The 17,492-nt window shown below is 45.7% G+C and overlaps 1 protein-coding gene across 1 annotated transcript in view; it reads left to right on the forward strand.

Annotated features, from left to right (window-relative positions):
• The window catches only part of LOC134341824 (NACHT, LRR and PYD domains-containing protein 3-like), a 57,759-nt gene that overhangs the window by 11,164 nt on the left and 29,103 nt on the right, over positions 1–17,492 (forward strand). The window contains exon 5 of the mRNA XM_063039760.1: positions 16,762–16,854. Coding sequence (XP_062895830.1) covers positions 16,762–16,854 — 93 coding nt within the window. The remainder of the gene's footprint in view (positions 1–16,761; positions 16,855–17,492) is intronic.

A 17,492-nucleotide genomic window follows, 5' to 3' on the forward strand; every position in this document is an offset into this window, starting at 1 on the left:
GCGATCTGCAAGACCGTGTAAGGAATCTGGAGCACCAGCTGGATGATGTTCGACTTGTAAGGGAGAACAAGACAGTCATAGATGAGAGCTACAGGGAGGTAGTCACACCTAGGCTGCCGGAAGTGGGTCAGAAGGGGGAAAGCAAAGGTGAGTAGACAGGTAGTGCAGAGCACCTCTGTAGCCATTCCCGTGAATAATAAGTTTACCGTCCTGGATACTGTTGGTGGGGACGACCGACCAGGTGGGAGCCACAGTGGCAGGGCCTCTGGCACTGAGTATGACCCTGTGGTGCAGAAGGGTGGGACAGAGAAGAGGAGAGCTGTCGTCATTGAAGACTCTATAGTCAGGGGAGCAGACAGGAGATTTTGTGGACGTGAGAAGGACACCCGTATGGTTTGTTGCCTCCCGGGTGCGAAGGTCCTGGATGTCTCATGACTGGGTGCATGACATCCTGGTACGAGAGGGAAAGCAACCAGAAGTCGTGATTCATGTTGGTACCAACGACTTATGCAGGAAGAGGGATGAGGTCCTGAAGTGTGAGTTTTGGGAACTAGGCAGAAGGCTGAAGAACAGGACCTCAAGGGTGGCGTTCTCAGGATTGCTGCCAGTGCTATGTGACAGTGATGGTAAGAATTGGAGGAGATGGCAGTTGAATGCGTGGCTGAGGAGTTGGTGCAGGGGGCAGGGTTTTAGATTTTTGGATCATTGGGATCTCTTCTGGTGAAGGTGGGACCTGTACAGATTGGATGTGTTGCACCTGAACTCAAGGGGGAACAATATCCTTGCAGGTAGGTTTGCTAGCATGGTTCGGGAGGGTTTAAACTAATTTGCGAGGGGGATGGGACCCAGAGCAATAGACCAGTGAAAGAAGTGCATGGAGTAAAGCCAGATCTAACATACAGAGAGGCTTTGAGAAAAGAGAAGCAGAATAAACGGTGTAAAGACAGTAAGGTAGAAGGGCTAAAGTGTGTGTACCTCAATGCAAGAAGCATCAGGAACAAAGGTGATGAACTGAGAGCTTGGATACATACATGGAATTATGATGTCGTGGCCATTACAGAGACTTGGCTGGCACAAGGGCAGGAATGGATTCTCAATATTCCTGGATTTCAGTGCATTAAAAGGGATAGAGATGGGGGGAAAGGGGAGGATGGGTGGCATTACTGGTCAGGGATACTATTACAGCTACAGAAAGGGTGGGTAATGCAGCAGGATCCTCTTTTGAGTCAGTATGGGTGGAAGTCAGGAACAGGAAGGGAGCAGTTACTCTACAGGGGGTATTCTATAGGCCCCCTGGTAGCAGCAGAAATACAGAGGAGCAGATTGGGAGGCAGATTTTGGAAAGGTGCAAAAATAACAGGATTGATATCATGGGTGACTTTAACTTCCCTAATATTGATTGGCAACTGAGTAGTTCCAAGGGTTAAGATGGTGCAGAATTTGTTAAGTGTGTCCAGGATGGATTCCTTTCACAGTATGTGGACAGGCCGACTAGGGGGAATGCCATACTAGATCTAGTACTAGGTAATGAACCGGGTCAGGTCACAGATCTCTCAGTGGGTGAGCATCTGGGGGACAGTGACCACTGCTCCCTGTCCTATAGCATTATCATGGAAAAGGAAAGAATCGGAGAGGAAGGAAAATTTTTAATTGAGGAAGGGGCAAATTATGAGGCTATAAGGCTAGAACTTGTGGGTGTGAATTGGGATGATGTTTTTGCAGGGAAATGTACTATGGAAATGTGGTCGATGTTTAGAGATCTCTTGCAGGATGTTGGGGACGAATTTGTCCTGGTGAGGAAGATAAAAAATGGTAGGGTAAAGGAACCATGGGTGACAAGTGAGGTAGAAAATCTAGTCAGGTGGAAGAAGGCAGCATACATGAGGTTTAGGAAGCAAGGATCAGAGGGGTCTATTGAGGAATATAGTGAAGCAAGAGAGGAGGTTAAGAAGAGGCTGAGAAGAGCAATAAGGGGGCATGAGAAGACCTGGCGAGTAGGGTAAAGGAAAACCCCAAGGCATTCTTCAATTATGTGAAGAACAAAAGGATGACAGGAGTGAAGGAAGGACTGATTAGAGATAAAGGTGGGAAGATGTTCCTGGAGGCTGTGGAATTGAGCGAGGTCTTCAATGAATACTTCTCTTCTGATTTCACCCATGAGAGGGAACTTGATGACGGTGAGGACAATATGAGTGAGGTTGATGTTCTGGAGCATGTTGATATTAAGGGAGAGGAGGTGTTGGAGTTGTCAAAATACATTAGGACGGATAAGTCCTCGGGGCCTGACGGAATATTCCCCAGGCTGCTCCACGAAGCGAGGGAAGAGATTGCCGAGCCTCTGGCTAGGATCTTTATGTCCTCATTGTCCACAGGAATGTTACCGGAGGATTGGAGGGAGGCGAATGTTGTCCCCTTGTTCACCAAAGGTAGTCGGGATAGTCCGGGTAATTATAAACCAGTGAGCCTTACATCTGTGGTGGGAAAGCTGTTGGTAAAGATTCTTAGAGATAGGATCTAGAGGCATTTAGAGAATCATGGTCTGATCAGGGACAGTCAGCATGGCTTTGTGAAGGACAGCACGTGTCTAACAAGCCTGAGAGATGTTCTTTGAGGAGATGACCAGGCACATAGATGAGGTAGTGCAGTGGATGTGACCTACATAGATTTTAGTAAGGCATTTGACAAGGTTCCACACGATAGGCTTTTTTAGAAAGTCAGAAGGCATGGGATCCAGGGAAGTTTGGCCAGGTGGATTCAGAATTGGCTTGCCTGCAGAAGGCAGAGGGTGGTGGTGGAGGGAGTACATTCAGATTGGAGGATTGTGACTAGTGGTGTCCCACAAGGATCTGGTCTGGGACCTCTACTTTTCGTGATTTTTATTAACAACCTGGATGTGGGGGTATAAGTGTGGGTTGGCAAGATTGCAGATGACACAAAGGTTGGTGGTGTTGTAGATAGTGTAGAGGATTGTAGAGGATTGTTGAGGATTGCAGAGAGACATTGATAGGATGCAGAAGTGGGCTGAGAAGTGGCAGATGGAGTTCAACCCGGAGAAGTGTGAGGTGGTACACTTTGGAAGGAGAAACTCCAAGACAGAGTACAAAGTAAATGGCAGGATATTTGGTAGTGTGGAGGAGCAGAGGGATCTGGGGGTACATGTCCACAGATCCCTGAAAGTTGCCTCACAGGTAGATACGGTGGTTAAGAAAGCTTATGGGGTGTTAACTTTCATAAGTCGAGGGATAGAGTTTAAGAGTCGCGATGTAATGATGCAGCTCTATAAAACTTTGGTTAGGCCACACTTGGAGTACTGTATCCAGTTCTGGTCACCTCACTATAGGAAGGATGTGGAAGCATTGGAAAGGGTTCAGAGAAGATTTACCAGGATGCTGCCTGGTTTAGAGAGTATGGATTATGATCAGAGATTAAGGGAGCAAGGGCTTTACTCTTTGGAGAGAAGGAGGATGAGAGGAGACATGATAGAGATGTACAAGATATTAAGAGGGATAGGTAGAGTGGATAGCCAGTGCCTCTTCCCCAGGGCACCACTGCTCAATACAAGAGGACATGGCTTTAAGTTAGAGGGTGAGGATTCAAGGGGGATATTAGAGGAAGGTTTTTTACTCAAAGAGTGATTAGTGCGTGGAATTCACTGCCTGAGTCAGTGGTGGAGGCAGACACAGTAGTGAACTTTAAGAGACTACCAGACAGGTATATGGAGGAATTTATAGTAGGCGGTTATCTGGGAGGCAGGGTTTGAGGGTCAGCACAACATTGTGGGCTGAAGGGCCTGTAATATGCTGTAGTATTCTATTAAACTACTCCTGTACTGGTGACCGTTCTTTCCCAGTTAAAACACTCTCTTTTTATCCACGACCCTACTCCCTTTCCCTTTGCAAACTCCAGATATGCCACCAGATCTGAATCCACTGCAAGGACATTTATATCTCACAAGAGATCATAAATTCCACTGATCATAACACCATTAGTTTCAACTTGATCATGGATAAAGATAGATATGGTCCAAGGGTTGAGGTTCTAAACTGGAAGAAGGCCAAATTTGAAGAAATGAGAAAGCATCTAAAAAGCGTGGATTGGGACAGGTTGTTCTCTGGCAAGGATGTGATCGGTAAGTGGGAAGCCTTCAAAGGACAAATTTTGAGAGTACAGAGCTTGTATGTTCCTGTCAGGATTAAAGGCAAAGTGAATAGGAATAAGGAACCTTGGTTCTCAAGGGATATTGCAACTCTGATAAAGAAGAAGAGAGAATTGTATGACATGTATAGGAAACAGGGAGTAAATAGAAACATAGAAACATAGAAAATAGGTGCAGGAGTAGGCCATTCGGCCCTTCGAGCCTGCACCGCCATTTATTATGATCATGGTTGATCATCCAACTCAGAACCCCGCCCCAGCCTTCCCTCCATACCCCCTGACCCCTGTAGCCACAAGGGCCATATCTAACTCCCTCTTAAACATAGCCAATGAACTGGCCTCAACTGTGTGAAGAAGTTTTTCCTAATCTCGGTCCTAAAAGGCTTCCCCTCTATTCTCAAACTGTGACCCCTCGTTCTGGACTTCCCCAACATCAGGAACAATCTTCCTGCATCTAGCCTGTCCAATCCCTTTAGGATCTTATACGTTTCAATCAGATCCCCCCTCAATCTTCTAAATTCCAACGAGTACAAGCCCAGTTCATCCAGTCTTTCTTCATATGAAAGTCCTGCCATCCCAGGAATCAATCTGGTGAACCTTCTTTGTACTCCCTCTATGGCAAAGATGTCTTTCCTCAGATTAGGGGACCAAAACTGCACACAATACTCCAGGTGTGGTCTCACCAAGGCCTTGTACAACTGCAGTAGTACCTCCCTGCTCCTGTACTCGAATTCTCTCGCTGTAAATGCCAGCATACCATTCGCCTTTTTCACCGCCTGCTGTACCTGCATGCCCACTTTCAATGACTGGTGTATAATGACACCCAGGTCTCGTTGCACCTCCCCTTTTCCTAATCGGCCACCATTCAGATAATAATCCGTTTTCCTATTTTTGCCACCAAAGTGGATAACTTCACATTTATCCACATTAAATTGCATCTGCCATGAGTTTGCCCACTCACCCAACCTATCCAAGTCACCCTGCATCCTTTTAGCATCCTCCTCACTGCTAACACTGCCACCCAGCTTCGTGTCATCCACAAACTTGGAGATGCTGCATTTAATTCCCTCATCCATGTCATTAATATATATTGTAAACAACTGGGGTCCCAGCACTGAGCCTTGCGGTACCCCACTAGTCACCGCCTGCCATTCTGAAAAGGTCCTGTTTATTCCCACTCTTTGCCTCCTGTCTGCTAACCAATTCTCCACCCACACCAATACCTTACCCCCAATACCGTGTGCTTTAAGTTTGCACACTAATCTCCTGTGTGGGACCTTGTCAAAAGCCTTTTGAAAATCCAAATATACCACATCCACTGGTTCTCCCCTATCCACTCTACTAGTTACATCCTCAAAAAATTCTATGAGATTCGTCAGACATGATTTTCCTTTCACAAATCCATGCTGACTTTGTCCGATCATTTCACTGCTTTCCAAATGTGCTGTTATCACATCCTTGATAACTGACTCCAGCAGTTTCCCCACCACCGACGTTAGGCTAACCGGTCTATAATTCCCCGGTTTCTCTCGCCCTCCTTTTTTAAAAAGTGGGGTTGCATTAGCCACCCTCCAATCCTCAGGAACTAGTCCAGAATCTAACGAGTTTTGAAAAATTATCACTAATGCATCCACTATTTCTTGGGCTACTTCCTTAAGCACTCTAGGATGCAGACCATCTGGCCCTGGGGATTTATCTGCCTTCAATCCCTTCAATTTACCTAACACCACTTCCCTACTAACATGTATTTCACTCAGTTCCTCCATCTCACTGGACCCTCTGTCCCTTACTATTTCTGGAAGATTATTTATGTCCTCCTTAGTGAAGACAGAACCAAAGCAGTTATTCAATTGGTCTGCCATGTCCTTGCTCCCCATAATCAATTCACCTGTTTCTGTCTGCAGGGGACCTACATTTGTCTTTACCAGTATTTTCCTTTTTCCATATCTATAAAAGCTTTTACAGTCCGTTTTTATGTTCCCCGCCAGTTTTCTCTCATAATCTTTTTTCCCCTTCCTAATTAAGCCCTTTGTCCTCCTCTGCTGAACTCTGAATTTCTCCCAGTGCTCAGGTGAGCCACTTTCTCTGGCTAATTTGTATGGTACTTGAGGAGTATAAAAAGTGCAAGAAAATACTTAAGAAGGAAATCAGGAGGGCGAAAAGAAGACATGAGGTTGCCTTGGCAGTCAAAGTGAAGGATAATCCAAAGAGCTTTTTCAGGTCTATTAAGAGTAAAAGGATTGTAAGGGATAAAATTGGTCCTCTTGAAGATCAGAGTGGTCGGCTATGTGCAGAACCAAAAAAAATGGGGGAGATCTTAAATGGTTCTTTTGTGTCTGTATTTATTAAGGAAACTGGCATGAAGTCTATGGAATTAAAGGAAACAAGTAGTGAGATCATGGAAACTGTACAGATTGAAAAGGAGGAGGTGCTTGCTATCTTGAGGCAAATTAAAGTGGATCAATCCCTAGGACCTGACAGGGTGTTCCCTCGGACCTTGAAGGAGACTAGTGTTGAAATTGCAGGGGGCATGGCAGATATATTTTAAATGACGGTGTCTACAGGTGAGGTGCTGGAGGATTGGAGAGTGGCTCATGTTGTTCCATTGTTTAAAAAAGGATCGAAAAGTAATCCGGGAAATTAGAGGCCAGTAAGTTTGTTGTCGGTAGTTGGTAAGTTATTGGAGGGAATACTAAGAGACAGAATCTACTAGCATTTGGATAGACAGGGACTTATTAGGGTGAGTCAACATGGCTTTGTGCATGGTAGGTCATGTTTGACCAATCTATTGGAGTTTTTCGAGGAGGTTACCAGGAAAGTTGGTGAAGGGAAGGCAGTCGATGTTGTCTACATGGACTTCAGTAAGGCATTTGACAAGGTCCTGCATGGGACGTTAGTTAGGAAAATTCAGTTGCTAGGTATACATGGAGAGGTGGTAAATTGGATTAGACAGTGGCTCGATGGAAGAAGCCAAAGAGTGGTGGTAGAGAATTGCTTCTCTGAGTGGAGGCCTGTGACTAGTGGTGTGCCACAGGGATCAGTGCTGGGTCCATTGTTATTTGTCATCTATATCAATGATCTGGATGATAATGTGGTAAATTGGATCATCAAATTTGCTGATGATACAAAGATTGGAGGTGTAGTGGACAATGAAGAATGTTTTCAAAGCATGCAGAGGGATTTGGACCAGCTGGAAAAATGGGCTGAAAAATGGCAGATGTAGTGTAATACAGACAAGCGTGAGGTATTGCACTTTGGAAGGACAAACCAAGGAAGAACATTCAGGGTTAATGGTAGGGCACTGAGGAGTGCAGTAGAACAGAGGGATCTGGGAATACAGATACAAAATTCCCTAAAAGTGGCATCACAGGTAGATAGGGTTGTAAAGAGAGCTTTTGGTACATTGGCCTTTATTAATCAAAGTATTGAGTATAAGAGCTGGAATGTTATGATGAGGTTGTATAAGGCATTGGTGAGGCCGAATCTGGAGTATTGTGTTCAGTTTTGGTCACCAAATTACAGGAAGGATATAAATAAGGTTGAAAGTGTGCAGAGAAGGTTTACAAGGATGTTGCCGGGACTTTAGAAGCTCAGTTACAGAGAAAGGTTGAATAGGTTAGGACATTATTCCCTGGAGCGTAGAAGAATGAGGGGAGATTTGACAGAGGTATATAAAATTATGATGGGTATAGATAGAGTGAATGCAAGCAGGCTTTTTCCACTGAGGCAAGGGGAGAAAAAAAAAACAGAGGACATGGGTTAAGGGTGAGGGGAGAAAGTTTAAAGGGAACATCGTGGGGGGGCTTCTTCATACACGGAGAGTGGTGGGAGTATGGAATGAGCTGCCAGATGAGGTGGTAAATGCGGGTTCTTTTTTAACATTTAAGAATAAATTGGACAGATACATGGATGGGAGGTGTATGGAGGGATGTGGTCCGTGTGCAGGTCAGTGGGACTAGGCAGAAAATGGTTCAGCACAGCCAAGAAGGGCCAAAAGGCCTGTTTCTGTGCTGTAGTTTTTCTATGGTTTCTGTGGTTTCTAAGAGGCTTTACAAACCCAAGTCCTTCTCCGCTACAGAGGTCACTGACACCGCACACCACTTCCCAATCTGCACTCGCAGCCCATGATGGTGACAACTGTCCCCAGACTCTGGGACTCTATAACAAGCACAATGTTCAAAAGAAGATTAGATAGAAATTAATATGAAGAGAGAATTGTTGCTTTCTGAAAGGACACATATCCTGTCAGATCCAATGGACCAGATCCTCCCTGGTTTACACCTTAATTTGCCCTGGGCCCCATCTTCTCTGGGTGATTGAACTACCAATCTTCCACTTTCTCCAATCTTCCTACCCCACCCACCGTCTACGAATCCACACCTACCCACAGTCACCCCACACCCACACGTCCACCTATAACGTCTACCCACACACAAAAAGATCCGCTTCACCACAAAACCCTCTCCCAGCTTGGGCAACCACAAGTAACCGATCTCACAGCCCGGGCTTGGGCGCAAAGCTAAATCCGGTCTCCGGGACAGAACAGCCCAGAGCCCGAGGCCGTCCGTCATAACACAGTCCCAACCTTTTCCCACTGCAATCGGTCTTCGAATTACACAAACCCGAGATCAGCCGCTGCCTCACCGCCGCCGGACGGCAACACTGGGGTTCGGCAACGAGCCTTTTTATAGTTGGAGTATCACCATGGCTCCCAACACCTCAGGTCGTTGTCAGTGGCCAGAGATCCCTGCAGAGCCACCGTTGGTTGGAAGCCGGAAGGATAATGGAGAGGGCACGTTTGTCCGGCTCTTTGTCTGTTACACTCCCGACCTCTAAGTCAACTCCATCCACCCGACTCTGGGCAAACATTAACAACAAACGTAATTCCTCTCAGCGACCAGCTGTGTGAATGATCCCCTGGATTTTACAGGAAGGGGAACCCATGGTCCACATTGTCAGAGTGTTTAGTTTGCCACGATTTAAAGACTGTAGGTATCTGTTGACTAATACACTGTGTGGAGACCCGGCTGGCAATTCTAGTTACATTAGTAAAACAGATGATTTTCAAAATACTGAACAACGAGATGCTGCACTGATTAAAGCTATGCGAAACCAGATCAGCCTAGAAGTCCTCCACAAAATAATTGTGCTTTTGTGACCCAGTTGGAGACAAACAGCACGCTACCCACTCCACTAACAATGGCACAGCAGGGCGAACCACATGACTGTTTTTGTTATCCCTCTGCAATCATATTAAACGTCTATTCAGGTGTTTTAAAATATCATGCCCCCCTCACTGGCATCTGAAGTCATGTGTGCGGTACCTTATGTCATACAGGCGCTTCCTTACATGGTACACGTGCTACCCTGCTCGCGCCGAGACGTACTTACGGCTGAATTACTAATCACCTGACCCTACCCCCACCGCCACTGTCAACAGAGTATTTAAAAGCTACGTTATTTCCATTGATGGAAAGAGATGTCAGTCAGTGCTTACACCAAATAACGGAGGCTGACCATCCGAGGGGGCGTTACCTCCTTTGACACTGTCCCCATCTCCCATGCCATACTCTCCGTCAGCTCAGAACCATTTCCATCGGAGGGAAGTTGGGGGCGTTTTTGAAGCGCCTCCTGCGGATGGTGTCTGATGTATCACTGAGAGGTAGGAGGAGCCCGCTTGCCCATCGGCTTGATACCGGAAAGTGGGGATCGGAGTGGTGTTGGGAGGTAATGGTGGACCAGCTCCGGGACTTATTCAATGCAGGACAGGCTCGAGGGGACGAATGGCCTGTTACTATTCCTGTTGTCTGTGTTTTTAAAGAGAAGGAATAACCAGACCCTTCTTGGGCCTATAGGATGTCCCAGTGGGTGTTGATGATACAACGTATACTTATGGTTATTGACACAAAATATATATTTGTATACTGTTAATGATATAAAACTTGTATTTCTATATTGATAGTGACACAGAACTGTATAATTTATGTTTTGTGTGTTATTTGAATGTACTTGTCTGTGATGCTGCTACAAGTCAGTGTGTTTCTGTACCTGTATTTGCTCACTTGGCAATAAGTTCAACAGAACCTGAGAAAACTCAATGAAATTTGAGCAGTGATGATCATCTTGGCACCGCGGTAGATCAAATGGAAAGAGCCAGTACACTGTTTAACTCAAGACCTTTAACAGTGTCGATGAGCACAGGGACATTGGAGTCCAAATTCATCGCTCCCTGAAAGAGACGACACAGATTGATAGGGTGGTTAATAAGGCAGATGGCATGCTTTCCTTTATTAGTCATGATATTGCATTCAAAGTTCCGGAAGTTATGTTGCAGCTTCATAAAACTTGAGTTGGGCCACATCTGGACTATTTTAGACAGTTCGGCTCGCCTCCTACAACAAAGGATGTCAGGACTTTGAAGAGGCTTACCAGGATATTTCCAGGAGTAGAGGGTGTGGGGTGTAACGAAAAGTTGAATAAAGTTGGAGTTTCTCTGGAGAGCTTCAGGCTGGTTTGAATCTTCATCAAGGTTTATAAGATTATGAGAGGCATAGTTAGACAATGGTTGAAACGTCTAACAACAGAGGCCATGCATTTAAAGTGAGAGAGGGTAATTTAAAAAGTGGTGTGAGGGGTAAATGTTTCTTACACAGAGAGTGGTGGGTTGTTGTAACATGCTGCCGGGGGTGATGGTAGTGGCAGATACATGGGAGGTGGGACTTTTTAAGAGACGTTTAGATCGGCACATGAATGCGAGGAACATTGAAGCATCTGAACATTGTATCGGCAGAAGAGATTAGTTTCGTTGGCCATTTGATTACGAATTTAATTGGTTGAGCAAAACATTGTCGGCCGAAGGGCCTGTTCTGGTGCTGTACTGTTCTATGATCTATGTCTGTCGAGACGTTTCAGGGTTACGGAGGCAAAAGTAACAACGGGTCAGCCGGAGCCCGATGTGGGAAATGTGAGATCACCCACTTCTGTAGGAGAAGCAGAAACACTGAGTGTGTTTAATGGTGAGGGACTGAGGTGCACTGCGAAGGGAGGGAGGTCAAAAATACATTGTACTTATTGTAAGAGTTATTGGGTATGGGTGAAAATGACTTTCATAATTATTCCGGTTTTGTTGAGATTGTACCTGGAATATGGTGTAAAATTCCGCTCCCCACACTAACACGGGTTAACCGACCAAAGAACAAACTGCCGGAGGAACTCAGTGGGTCGGGCAGCATCTGTGGCGGGAAATGGACCATCAACATTTCGGGCCGGGACCCTCCCTCTGGACTGAGAGTGGATGGGAAATAGTCAAAGAAAAGAGTGAGGGGTGGGGATGGGGCAAGAGCTGGGGAGTGAGAGGTGGATTCAGGTGAGGGGGGAGGTGGGAAGGTGAAAGTAGTGATGGGGTGGGAGGTGAATGGTTGGGGCAACACGGGGACTGCACAAGATGGAAATTAATTCCATAGAGGATTAACAAAGAGGTTGGTGAGTATTTGTTATAGAGAGTGCAATGAAGATTCACCAGACTGATCCCTGGAGTGGTGGGGTCATCATATGAAGAAAGATCAAATGCGATAACCCTTTCATTTAGAGAATTGAGGACTGAGAGGTGAACACATCGAAATGCACAACATCATTACCGGTTGAACCAGGGATCCCAGTCTCTGAAAAAGGGGGTGGACTGTCTGGGACTGAGATGAGGGGAAATATCTCTACTCCGAGGGTGGTGAATGTCTGTAAATCCCCACCACAGAGGGCGGTGAAGACTCGGTGATCGTCTTCACATAAAACAGAGGCCGGCAGATGTGTGGAGATTGAAGGGATTGAGGAAATGAGGATTGGGCAGAAACATGTGGCTGAGATGGGAGAGCAGGAGTCATCTTGTTGATTGTTTGAGGGGCTGAATGGCCACCTGCTGTTTCCCACTTGATGTTTCAGTGTTCCTGTCCAGTGAGGGCGGAGGAATGTGAATAGAAATTAGTGTTTATAAACATAGAAGTGATTTAAAACAAACCTGCACATTTCCCGTTTGGGTCTGAATTGTGTGTGAATCGAACCCCTAACTCTGTGATCCAGTGGTGGAGTAAAGGGATTGGGGAAGATATGGAGGGAATAATTAAAAATGTGGCTGGTGTAAATATGACATAATTTGGAAAATACAGCGGTGGGTAGGTTGTGTTTGAGGGGCGAGGAGCAGAGTCACCGGTTCAGGTGGGAGACCCTCCACCGGTCACGTGATCCCATTTCCCGCTCCCGTTTTACCGCTGATCTGGATCCTGATATCAGCGTTTTTGACCAGGTAAAATGGACCCGCGGATCCGGCTACCAAGGTTTCTAAGGTGTTGAACAACTATTTCTCTTCTGAGCTCAGATATTTGGTTCTGAAGTTCTTTGGAAGCAAAGGCTGCTATTCTGAGGAGAGGTTAAGCTCCTATTCCAAATGCTGAGATTAAACAGTAGAAATGAACACGGTTCAGTGTTCAAACGGTATTTGGAAATTTCCCCTCGCTGTCACTTGTCTGTCAGGCAGAGGAACTCAAGAAGAAACTCAGGTTAACACACACACAGTCTGGGCAGAATCTATGGAGCAGAGTAAACTGTCGACATTTCGGGGCTAAGATCTTGCACTAGTTTGTGTGTGTTACGTTTGGATTTGAGAAAGTCAGGTTGCTGGAGATCTGCATGAAAAGCGCAAAATGTTTGAAGCCATTCTAAACATAGTTTGTGAATGTGAATTGCCACTTTGTTCTTCTCCCCACAGTTGTTCCTATATGAGTGAGGTTGATGTTCTGGAGCATGTTGATATTAAGGGAGAGGAGGTGTTGGAGTCGTTAAAATACATTCGGACGGATAATTCCCTGGGGCTTGACGGAATATTCCCCAGGCTACTCCCATGAGGCAAAGGAAGAGATTGCTGAGACTCTGGCTAGGATCTTTATTTGCTCTTTGTCCACGGGAATAGTACTGGAGGATTGGAGGGAGGCGAATGTTTTCCCCTTGTTCCAAAAAGGTAGTAGGGATAGGGATAGTCCGGCTTTCTTCATTAAATATGTCACTCTCCATCTTAATAAAGAATTCCACCATATTATGGTCACCCTTACCTGAGGGGCCTCGCATGACAAGATTGCTAACTAACCCTTCCTCATTGCTCAATACCCAGTCTAGAATGGCCTGCTCTCTAGTTGGTTCCTCGACATGTTGGTTCAGAAAACCATCCCACATACATTCCAAGAAATCCTCTTCCTCAGCACACTTACCAATTTGGTTCACCCAATCTATATGCAGAATGAAGTCACCCTTTATAACTGCTGTTTCTTTATTGCATGCATTTCTAACTTCCTGTTTAATACCATCCCCAACCTCACTACTACTGTTCGGTGGCCTGTACACAACTCACACCAGCATTTTCTGCCCGTTAGTGTTTTCCAACTCTAACAATATCGATTCCATGTCCTCCAGGCTAATGTCCTTCCTTTCTATTGCGTTAACCTCCTCTCTAACAAGCACTGCTACCCCACCTCCTTTTCTCTCATGTCTATCCCTCCTGAATATTGAATATTACTGAATGTTGAGCTCCCATCCTTGGTCATCCTGGAGCCATGTCTCTGTGATCCCAAAAAGACCCTAATGGCAGTTGTATACATTCCTCCAAACAGCAGCCGGAATGTGGATTACAAATTACAGCAGGAGATGGCTTTAAGGTAAGGGGTGGGAAGTTCAAGGGGGATAGTAGAGGAAGGTTTTTTACTCAGATAGTGGCTGATGCATGGAATGAACTGCCTGAGTCAGTGGTGGAGGCAGATACACTGGTGAAATTTAAGAGACTACCAGACAGGTACATGAAGGAATTAAAGGTGGGAGGTTATATGGGAGGCAGGGTTTGAGGGTCGGCACAACATTGTGGACCGAAGGGCCTGTACTGTGCTGTACTATTCTATGTTCTATGAGATGGAAAAGGCGAGTCAGAAGGGTAATGCCATAATAATCGTTGGGGATTTTAACATGAAATTCGATTGGGAAAACCAGGTCAGTACTGGACCTCAAGACAGAAAATTGGTAGAATGTCAAAGGGATGGTTTTTAAGAACAGCTTGTTGTTGAACCCATTGGGGAATCGGCTGTGCTGGATTGGGTGTCGTGCATTGATCTGGAGGTGATGAGACAGCTTAAGGTTAAGGAAACCTTAGGGAACAGTGATCACAATATGATTGACTTCACATTGAAATTTGAGTGCGTAGGCTGATCAGCAGTAAACAGTGGGAATAAAGTGATCCTATTGTGGCTGGATGCCAGTTACCAGTGGAGTCCCACAGGGGTCGATGTTGGGACCGCTGATTTCTACAATGTATGTCAATGATTTGGACTATGGGATTAATGATTTCTGCCTAAATTTGCCGATGAAATAAATGTAGATGGAGGAGCGGGAAGTGCTGAGGAAGAACAGAGCCTGCAGAGAGACTTAGATAGATTTGGGGAATGGGCAAAGAAGTGGCAAATGAAATACAATTTTGGAAAGTGTATGGTCATGCACTTTGGTGGATTAAATAGATGGGCAGACTATTATTTAGATGGAGAGAGAATTCAAAATGCATAGATGCTAAGAGACATGGGATTCCTTATGCAGGAAACCCTAAAGGTTAACCTCCAGATTGAGACGGTGGTGAGGAAGGCGAATGCAATGTTAGCATTCCTTTCTAGACGTATAGAATATAAGAGCAGGGATGTGATGTTGAGGCTCTATGAGACACTCGTGAGATGACACTTGGAGTATTGTGTGCAGTTTTGGGCTCCTTATTTTAGAAAGGATATACTGACATTGGAGAGGGTTCAGAGAAGATTCACGAGAATAATTCCAGGAATTAAAGGGTTAGTGTATGAGGAATGCCTGGCAGCTCTTAGGCTGTATTCCCTGGAGTTCAGGAGAATGAGGGGAGATCTCGTAGAACAATACCGAATGTTAAGATGCCTGAGCAGATTAGATACAGCAAAGTGATTTCCCATGGCAGGGCAGTCCAGGGCAAGAGGGCACAATTTCAGTATTGAAGGACGTCCATTTAGAACAGAGATGCGAAGATCTGACTTTAGTGAACGGGTGGTAAATCTGTTGAATTTATTGCCACAAGCGGCACTGGATGCCAAGTCGTTGGGTGTATTTAAGGTAGAGACAGATCGGTTGTCGATTAGCCAAGGCAGCAAAAGGTATGGGGGAGAAGGCAGGGGAGTGGGGATGACTGGAAGATTTGGATCAGTCTATCATTGAATGGTGGAGCAGACTGGATGGGCCGAATGGCCTACTGCTGCTCCTATATCTTATGGTCTCATTATTAAAATAATCATCAGATTGAGAAACATTTGTCGAGAATGTAGCCAAACCGAATTTCATTGTTGGCAACCGCAATGGGTATTATAGTTTTATGAGGTGCCCTCAACTACAATATGGATTGTAAAAGCTGGTGATTGTAAAGGTTGGTGTATTCGATCCTTTCTGAGAAATCAGCAAACATACAATCTTGTAGGGATGAAACTGAAGGGTACCATAGTGTAAGTTCAGTGTATTTGAATGGATAATAATGAAATATATGGCACCCGTCAGTTCCCAGCATTGAACAAAGCACAAATATGTAACTGATTCCCTTCGCTTTTACCCTGCCCTACCCCACTCCGGAGCATAAGACAATCATAAATACACAACACAGAATACAACACAGGTAGGCAGCAGATACATGGCTGCTACAGATAGGCTGAGCTTTGATTACACCATCTTCAAGATGAAGTATCAACGTACTGTCCGCTTGTTCAATAATTCCAGCATTTTGTTTTAGTTATTGTAAACCTGTTTTTGCCAGCTTGCTGTTTTTGATGTATGGTGGGTCTACACTGTGTGTAACAAGGTGCCATGTAACTCTCCGATAATAGCCAAATGAATGCGTAAATAAATCTTGGCCTGAGATTAGGTGCTAATAATGATCTTAAAACCCTGCCGGAGAAAATGTCGTGGTTCTGGACAAGATGCTGTGATGCTATGTGTGGGACTGCATTGTTCAGGATGTCAGAGTGTTTCTTTTTAGACTCAAACCATATATTCCCATAGGTGTCAATGCCAGGATTCCTTTAAGTGAAAGGAGACGGTGAGAATCAGATGTGACAGAGAAATCTGTATAATTCAGTGGTGAGAGAAATAGATGTCCCATTGGTCTGCAGAAATATTTCAGCCCACACTGCTGTAACCGTTGTCTGTTACTCACCACAGGGCCACCAGTAGTAGGAGCACCAAAGCAGTGGGAGCTGTCTGCTCAACCTGGCTTACCATTCCGTTGACGCATCACTCCATGTCCAAGACACACGATTGGTTCCTAAAAAGGTTTTGTCTGCAATATAGCTAGCAGATACTCCAGGGAGTCCCAGAAAAGTGCACAATCCAGGGATAGAAGGGAACTGAATATTGTGTGTCTGTGGGGGGATTGCCGCAGGGACATTGGGACGTATCAAGTCTTCAGTGGATAGGCCCAAGATGTTTGGAAATGTGTTGTTCTGTTTAAAAAGGAAACAGTGCTCTCTTTTATAGATCAATTAATGCCTGACATTCTACTGTTAATTTTGCTTGTTACAGCACAGCAAAATCTGACCACATCTGTCCTCAACATGGCTGAACGGGTGGGTAGTGGAGGAGCTCCTGAGACGTCAACATCAGGAGAGGTCACGGGTATGTCGGCAATTGCCTTGACTCTGTATCTGGGTTTAATTCAGTATCTTCACCTCTCAAAATATCTGTGAAGCAGCAGAGAGGTGAGGGAGAGAGAAGTAACATCTCCGGGGGAACACAGTCACAAGTGGAAGAAGTACAATCTCCTCTCCCTCTCTCCCCACCTCTACCCTCCCCCTCTCCTCTCCGTCCCTTCCTCATCTCCTCTCCATCTCTCCCCACCGCTCCTTTCCCCCTCTCCACTCCGTCCACCATCCTTCTCTTCCCCCTCTCCTCTCCCTCTCTCCCCACCCCTGCCCTCCCCCTCTCCTTTCCGTCTCTCCCCAACCTTTCCTTCCCACTCACCTCTCCATCTCTCCACTCCTCCCTTCCCCCCTCCTCTCCTTCTCGTTCGACCAGTTCCTTCTCCCTCTTCTCTTCGTCTCTCTCCACCCCTCCCTTCCCCCTATCCTCTCCGTCTCTCCCCACCCCTCCCTTCCCGCTCTCCTCTCCGTCTCTCCACTGTCATGGTCCGGATTGGGATCCCTTTTAATTTACCTTGTTTATGTTACAATCCAGACCATTGATTCCCTGTTTTCCCATGTCCCTCGCCTTTGGTGATTAGAGGCAATAAACGCTCGGCTGAACCGGTAGTTTAT

This window comes from Mobula hypostoma, unplaced genomic scaffold (genome assembly GCF_963921235.1).
Source record: "Mobula hypostoma unplaced genomic scaffold, sMobHyp1.1 scaffold_110, whole genome shotgun sequence".
NCBI lineage: Eukaryota > Metazoa > Chordata > Chondrichthyes > Myliobatiformes > Myliobatidae > Mobula > Mobula hypostoma.